We start from the raw sequence: 8627 nt of genomic DNA, 5'->3' as shown, positions 1-8627 counted from the left end.
ACAGTGTTTTACACTGTTTTACTCACTTAAAGAGTTATTATGCTTTAATTTAATCTAAAATGGCACAATGTAGTTTAAATCAACAGGACAGGAGGTTGAGTTCAAGAATGGACCATCACACATCCTTTTTTCTCCCTGTAAATTCATTCAAAATTGCCAGGATAATTTACAGATGGAATTCTTAAATAATTCAAATCAGTATTTAATTTCCGCAATTTTTTCTACTCATTACAACATGCTTACGGTTGTCCTCTGTATCTGGAAACAATGGAAGTGATGTTCAGTGTCTGCTTACTGGCTGCCGAAGACCTTCAATACTGTTGTGACAGTGCGAGTAACGGACAAAATGGACAATCAGAAGCGTTCTCTTAACACAAGGAAGGTTTTCTATGTTTTCATCAGAGTATTGCATCCAGATGGTTGTACATTTGCCAGCCAACAAGTACTTTCCTTTAATCATCTGCTCTCTTAATAATATTTAAGTTGGCTAACATTCACACCACGTTCAATTATTGCGGTAGTGTATATAAGGCTGGAGAAAGAAACGTTGCGTTCAATTTATGGAATAGTAGCCTTCGCCTCTCGCTATCAAAACTACAAGATCAAAAAAAGAAAGAAGACAAATATGAGGCGCTTTAGGTTTCTTGATGTAAGTGAGTTGATGGTACAAAGCTTGTTTGTTCTGGCACAGCTTCATACAGTAAAGAAGGAATAGCTAAACCCCCTCTGCCAACCCAACGTACCATGATTAAGGTTAAGATATTTTTATTGTTTGCTATTTTTTGGCCTCCATCGATAAAGCCGAGACGCTGCGTCTTATTAGATATAATAGATTCATAGAAGTATCGGTGGCACCATATGTACAGTTTATAAATAGATAACTTTATTTGATTTAGTCAGTAAAATCTTCTGCTTAAATAAATGTCTAAAATATTACCCATATTGCACATACATTTTCGTATGTAATTCTGCGTGAGAACAATTTCCTTGTCATAAGAATCAGACACTGATTTAATGTCTCAACTCTCAAGTTATCAACTATAAAGACTTCTTATTTAGTCTAGACTTTATGTCAGCCCAGCTTGAAATGTTCAAACATTTCCCATACCTAACCAGAACAGATCCAATCTGTGACTATTCTCAGGGCCTCGATCTGGACCTCTGACCATCAGGAATGTGTTCTCGAGCCTTGTGATGAGACAGGCCTCCAAAACACGTCTTTTCACGAATGTTTGGGATAAATGTCAAGCAACTAATGCGATCCTGTGCCCCGTGAATTTACTTGATGGCATTGTTCCTTGAGGGGTTTTCGATGACAAGTCATGCCTTGCTAATGTAGCAGACTGGTCTGGAACTTCTCTTGAGTGGGTGTGAGGAAACGCTTTCAGCCGAGATATGAAGGAGTGTGATGTGGTGGGAAAAACTGCTTCGTCTGACACTACGGCAGAAGGAGAGTCTGTGCACCATGCGATCAGTGACTGACAACTTCCTACCCTTTTATGCTTTTGTGGTGATTGAAGAAGAAAGTAGAACAAAATAATCGCCCGAGGAAAGATCTATGGTTGAAAAAAGCATCCCCAACATGTTCTTGTCCCTCAAACCACAAGGCCTTTGTCATTGTGACATGGGCAAATACAATGCTTCGCAGGCTTATTCACGTCACTATCACACACACACACACACACACTACAAAACCACAATCTACTTGACTGCAGCTCCTCAACATCTCTGCTACAGACAGATTCAGGAATGATTAAAAAAACATCAGGAGAGCTGCCCTCAGAAAAGCAATTTTTATTGATTCTTCAGCCATCAAAAATACGATAAAAATTATTAGTGCGTAAACTTAATAACTAGCAAGATTCATATCTGCGAAATGATAAATTGTTGCTTAATTCCTGTCACAGTAGAATAGACAGGCCTGTATCACTGATGTCACGTATATAACCAGCAGAGAGGAAATTGTACTTGTCATATGTTGTCCTTTACTTGCTTTTTTTATTTATTTATTTTTTTGCATTGCATTATTGAAACATTTACCTATTAGTGTTATTTAGCTTTTTTTTTCCTTTTTTGTATTGCATTATTGAGGTATTTACATTTTAGTGTTATTTTATTTATTTATTTATTGTATTGCATTATTGACGTATTTATGTTTTTAATGTCACTTAGTTTGCACTGTCTAAAAGAGTTAGTTTATAAAGTTAGACCAGGCCAGTTGTTTTAGATTTAGCCATCGTTGTGCATTTTACAGAGCTGTATGAAAGATGTTATGATATTATTATAAACAGTAAGGAATCAGAGGCCAGATCACGATATGTGCCTTCTTTTTATAACCAGAGAAAGACTGCCATCTACAGGACATAAATATCTGCGTTGAAATCTACAAAAAAACAAACAAAAACAAACCCAAAACAATCATTGTTCATTATTGAAAACTAATACAAACAAATTTCAGAATATATAAGACATTTAATATAAACATATAAAGTATATAAAAAGTAACACTAATGAAGGGACCCTTTTCTGAACAAAATAGTGCATTCGGAGGATAGCACTGCGATAAAGCTGTTTTTAGCTCTGGTACAGGCGGGTAAACAAGTTGCCTAAAAAGCACATGTGATTCTGCAATGATTATAAATTATGTAATTTCAGAATTTTCGGAATCACCAAAACAGTTTCCTAAAGAAAACTGATAGCCATCAAATTATTCTCACTATTTTGTACACTGCACGCCATGCACTCCAGCTGTTAAGTCTCTTAATATTCATGAGCCAATCCTGCGCCGTTGATTGGTTTTCAAACAACCTGACAGTATTCCCGAGCCAATTACTGGACTTTGAGCGCCATAATAGTTAATAATATTCATAAAAGTCCGTAGTCATTGGTTACCATACAGCGTCGGCGCGATTAATATTCATTAGATAAACCTTCACCTAGAGCTTGCCGCAAGTTTGCCAGAAACTCGTAAGAGTTTATTTTCTTATCTCTGGTAGATAGACACTCGTTGAAGTGGAGAGAAACGAGTTGGTAAAACATTTTTCGGAGCACTGAAGCAGGTTACCGGTACAGGTGTTTATGGAAGTGCATACGTTATAGATATGTTACAGACGTAACGTTAAAAGACAAGCAGTGTCCCGTCACCGATGACCCATGGCGTCTGTGCGCGTCGCGGTGCGGGTTCGTCCGATGAGCCAAAGGTTAGTGCGGCTTCACGAAATCGACATAACAAGCTTCTAGTAGCATAAATTACCTAGGCAACTTTATTTATTAGATAGCATTTTAAACACCTGTCTGTTACTTTAAGGTTTACTGGCAGTTTGGCACAAAATAACGTAATTATTATGACAATATCACTATGAGCCGAAATGCAGATTAAACGCGTTTGACAATACAGCAGAAAGATTAATGTATTCGTTAATCAGTCTCTTACGAATCTATTTCCCCGGAGAACAGTTTTCACAGTTATAATTATTTTATTTTTTTCACTGATTGTAAAATAGTTATGCAAAGTCTGTAGAGGCGTAATCGTAGATATTTTTTCCCCCCAGCTGTTTCTCTCATTGTCTTTCTTCATTTCTCTCTCAGGGAGAAGGACCTGTCAGCCAAAGTCATTATACAAGTGGATGGTCATGAAACCTCCGTCCTCAACATAAAAGTGTGTCATTCAGTTGATATTTAATAGATGTTTGTTTATGTGCATCTGTATCTTGCAAAGTCAGAAAATGAACCAGCGCTTGGTCAAAAATCATCCTTTTTTTATTTATTTATATCTAAAACGTCAAATATTTTTAGATACTTGCCTTTCAGTTTGATGTTGTGGTTTATGCATTGTAGGAGAGCTACCACTGCATGAATGGAGAATCGTATGGAGAGACCACAAAGTCTTTTTCCTATGATTTCTCTTATGATTCAATGAACAGCACCAGTCCGAACTTTGTGACCCAGGAACAGGTACATATGCCCTGGGATATTGAAAGAAGTGTTCCAGCGGTCATAGAACTAGCTGTTCTTATGTTGTTGTTTTTTTAAGGTTTATCTATTTGAAGTTGAAGCATGGACTATTGACTATTGATATGCCTCAGTTTGCTTAATTGGTTTATTTACCTGATATGCAATTGTACAGGGGCTAGCTGGTTTGTTTTCCATGCTTTGAAAAGCTTACCTCATTTGGTGTATTTTATTTTATTAGATTTTTGAAGATCTTGGCACCGATGTCCTGCAAGCTGCTTTTGAGGGTTACAATGCCTGCATCTTTGCTTATGGCCAGACAGGCTCAGGAAAGTCCTACACCATGATGGGATACCCAGTTAGGTTCACATCTCATTACAGTTTGCATCACAGATTTCAAAACCTTCCAATCACAGCTAGTAAAACACTCTTACTCTTCAGAAGATGCACCTAGTGCTTCTCAGCCCCAGTGATCGCTGATCTGCCATTTCACTGCATGCTTCTCATGAGTAATCACAAAATGTGACAAGGGCAAAATATGAATAACACATAATTATACGTGGTATCTGTCTGTCGTCCGAGAAACTCATTCAGATTTGTCCTGATGATAATCACTCTATTCTGTCTGATATCCCGTCTTTGTCCTGGGTAGTAATTAAAAGCTTCTTTTGCAGATCAGACGGAAAAATAATGTGCAGACTTTAATGGAGTTCTGATTCATTCAAAGTACTGGTAAAAGAGCAGAGTGAAGAAATATTTGAGAGAGAAGCAGATTTCTGATAGGGCAAAAGCACCATGGCAAATCATTCTTTGTCCTAAAATGTTATTCTATGCTCTATTCTGCTCTGTATTCAAACGATTAATCGTGATTAATCAAACCTAAAAAGTTTTGTTTACATAATATATATCTGTGTGTACTGTGAATATTTATTATATATATATATATATATATATATGTACACACATATGTATGTATTTATATATATATAATATTTACATGAATATACTGTACATTTATATATTTATATTCTTATATTTTATACTACATATAAATATATTTAATACATTAACAATTTTTTTTTACATTCTTATATACATGCATGTGTTTATATGTATATATACATAAGAAATATACGCAGTATGCACACTTTTTTTAATGCACGATTAACAGCAACGTTTGACAACGTTTTTATATAAGACGATTATGTGGAAAAAGTATTTTGTAAAATTTTCTTCTATTCCAGCTGTTAGAGAGAGTGTACAGATTATTTTATAGCACGTTTTGATTGCACAGTGTCACATCTTTGCTGGTTACCTTTAATCACCTGGCGACATTTAACCACAATTTTTTTGTTTTCCCTCTCTCAGGATGATTATGGACTTATTCCACGAATCTGTGAGGGGTTGTTCCACCACATCAGTGGAGTGTTACAAAAAGACAAGGCATCATTTCACATGGAGGTCAGGTATGAAATGTCTAGATAATAGCATAACCGTGCTGCAGGTAGACTGCCAGAGGAGTGAGTAACATAAGTAATTCAGACATGTCAAGCGAGCTACCTACATGACCACGGGTTGTCAACGGCTGCTCCTATCATTTGCTCCATGCTTTATTGTAGGCTGATGATCCCATCAAAATCCAAGGGAGAAGGACAGACAGATTGTAGTGTGTAAATTAGGCGTTCGTTCTGGCAGCTTGTCTTTTCTTATGGGCATTGTAAGATAGCAGGAGTGTAATTACGAGCAGATGATCAGGAAGGTCAGTGTACAGCCTCCGTCTGCTTCCAACTAAATGATAATGGCTTCTCGATAACAGTCATGTGATAGATTAGATGAGAAAGACAGACAGTAAGAACAGGGGTGTGACTAGACGTATTAAATGTTATTTTAGACATCAGAGATATACTGTTGACCCAGCTATTCCAGTTCAGTTATACGCTAGTTTTTAGAAGTTTATTTTTAATTTTTTTTTTTTTACATGCTCAACAAGGCTCCATTTATTTGATTAAAAATACAATAAAAGCAGTAAATGCTTTTCTGTTTTAAAATTGAATTTTTGGAAGCATTTCTTATTTTTTATCAACTCTGCTGCTTAGTATTCGTATTCGTGATTGTTTTCATTTCAAAGATCTAAACAGCAGCATTTATTTAAAATGATACTAATATTTTATATCAATAAAATTATATTTATAGTCATATTTATACTGTAACTTTTTAATGTGTGCTTGATGGATGATTGTATTATAGTTTGTCTAGTATATTATTGTAGTATTTTTCTATGGGAACAATAGTAAAAGTCAAACGCTTTCTTAAGGAGCTATGAATGTCCAAAAATTTAATTTATGCTGATATGTAGTTCACCAGAGGCCTTGATTAACAACAGTATCGACAAGAAACAATATTGTACAAAAATAATATTAATTGTGTTACATGTTGTAAAACGTTTCGGTGGAAGCTATTTGCCCGCACAGAAACTAAATGTGAATGCGCCCATTGTAATAAAGGAAGCTGTCGAGTGAAATTTCTTGCTTCTGGTATAAATGGGGTCTTAAAATACAGTTATTGTGTATTAAATCAATTGCTATTGCAATTAGAATTGCTGCAGTACAAAAAAGGAAAGGGCTTGCGAATAAAATGATGTTCGATAGCCTAAAGTGAGATTTGTCCACTTCAACGTATAACCTTTCTAAATGACTCGTCTTGCATATGAATGTGGTTTGCAAATGCCTGCAAGATGTAGTTTAACTGCATGGATTCCCTTCTTTAAACAGTGCTCATTCACTAGGGACAGTTCTGGCAGAAGAGGCATTCAGGATTTCTGACTGTCACGTTTTAATTAGTTCACTGTTAGTTTGTATTGAGCTCGAACTGATGCTGTCTCTCTCTCCAGCTTCATTAGGAGATGAAGAGGGACCAATCTGTCTTTCATTTCAGGAGCCTGTTTAAACATTCACATTTCTGCAGACAGCCCGAAATAGGTTTATCGTCTTGTGGGATTTTATTTCTTTTCTGACTGGCGAGACCCCCCCCACCCCCTTCCACCTACCCACGATTGCTGTAATAAGCTCTGTTGTGATATACAGCCGCACACTCAGATTCAGGGAAAATGCGTGGCATCTAATTTCTTGTCGAGTCGCCGTGTTCCATCACACCAGAGTTTTCTATCATTTTATTTACGCACAATGATATTCAAACAGTGGATGGTAATTGATTTGAGTTTTCCAGGCAATTGCTTCACAAATGATTTAGTCAAAACAAAGACAAATTTATAAGCTAGCGAATAAGCTATTAAACCAAAATATAAACTAAACCAGTGGTATTTAGCAAAAGAATGTGCGTTATTTAAAACCAGCCTAATTAGACGAGAGTCAATGTTGAAGTTTGTGTGGTGAAAACCTTTTTTTCCCCATTATATCCCAAAATAGTAGATAGCTTCTGTCCTTTCTGAGATAAAATCATGATTCAAGAGCAAACTTTCACTGCTTTGTTCTTGTCTTTGATGCTTTCTGCTTCCAGCTACTTTGAAATCTACAATGAGCGGGTTCGAGACCTCCTTCCCAGCACAGAGACACAAGACTGCGAGCTAAGAGTGAGGGAACATCCTAAAGATGGACCATATGTGGAGGGTAAAATGACTCCTCACATCATGATGATCGACAGCTTGCTCGTTTTAATGTTACGTTACTGAATACTAAAAGAGCGTTACCGAAACGTCGTTAAAAACTGTTGTTTATATTTCTTTTGTCTGTGCACATATACGTTGTCCAGCCCTCTCCAGACACCATGTGCAGAACTATACTGAGGTTGGCCAATTGATGCAGGAAGGCAACAGAAGGCGTGCCACTGCCAGCACAGGCATGAACCATGTCAGCAGCCGATCTCACGCCATCTTCACCATTCGCTTCGTCAAGGTCGCGAGTCCATTTACCCTCCGCTGAATGCCATCTGCCTCTCTGTTTGTACATTTGTGAAGATAGCCATCGCAGCTTGAAGTTATCGTCTCCCTGTTTGTATTATCCAGTTAACTTTCTCCAGTTTCTGTGTGTGTTAGGGATGTCTGGGTAATGACACACGGATATCTTTGTGATTTTATTGCGCAGGGGTTAGATTGCACAATACAGCTGGAGTGACCTTTGAGTCTAGTTAGTGTGTAGATGTTTGGAATGGAATACTAGATTACTACCTTGCACAGTGTGTACTATATTAAACAATTGTCTGCGCTCAGCAGTATATAGTCAGTGCACACGTTAATCAGCAGGCAGCTTAATAAAAGACCTTTTAACAGTTGGAAATACTGCATGAACAGTAAAAATGAGTCAAATAAGAGAAGTTTATCGCATCACAATAAAATAGAGTATTATGATAGTATGCTGCTCCAAACATAACTCTTTGTTTTGTCAAAGGTCTGCCTGTCTTCTCAGTTTTTTCACGTTATGAGACCAATATTTTAAACTCTTTAAGGTTGGTTGGTTATAAATTGGTAAATCCAGCTATTTTATATATTCATGATCACGATCAAGCTGTCATGCAGCCTAAAGCTTTTCCAATCTTACTTTGCTTTTGTTTCAATCAAAAGCATTTTTGCCTGTTTCTTTTGCTCATTGCATTTTGGTTCTGCACTTTGAATTTTGGAATGAGAAATATCCGACTGTATCGTTTACCAAAATATGTCATTA

At 36.7% G+C, this 8627-nt stretch overlaps 1 protein-coding gene across 2 annotated transcripts in view; it reads left to right on the top strand.

Moving 5' to 3' along the window:
* The first annotated feature begins 2935 nt into the window (after positions 1-2935).
* Positions 2936-8627, top strand: part of kif16bb (kinesin family member 16Bb) — a 32022-nt gene continuing 26330 nt past the window's right edge. The window contains exons 1-7 of one of the 2 annotated variants that reach the window (XM_043255043.1): positions 2936-3200; positions 3589-3658; positions 3838-3954; positions 4193-4309; positions 5320-5417; positions 7468-7577; positions 7720-7862. In XM_043255043.1, coding sequence (XP_043110978.1) covers positions 3154-3200; positions 3589-3658; positions 3838-3954; positions 4193-4309; positions 5320-5417; positions 7468-7577; positions 7720-7862 — 702 coding nt within the window. In that variant the 5' untranslated portion in view covers positions 2936-3153. The remainder of the gene's footprint in view (positions 3201-3588; positions 3659-3837; positions 3955-4192; positions 4310-5319; positions 5418-7467; positions 7578-7719; positions 7863-8627) is intronic. The other variant, XM_043255044.1, reaches the window with a different exon arrangement.

This window comes from Puntigrus tetrazona, chromosome 13 (assembly GCF_018831695.1).
Source record: "Puntigrus tetrazona isolate hp1 chromosome 13, ASM1883169v1, whole genome shotgun sequence".
Classification (NCBI taxonomy): Eukaryota; Metazoa; Chordata; class Actinopteri; order Cypriniformes; family Cyprinidae; genus Puntigrus; species Puntigrus tetrazona.
Note: the sequence above shows the minus strand (reverse complement) of the source record. Positions and strands in the feature narration are given on the sequence as shown.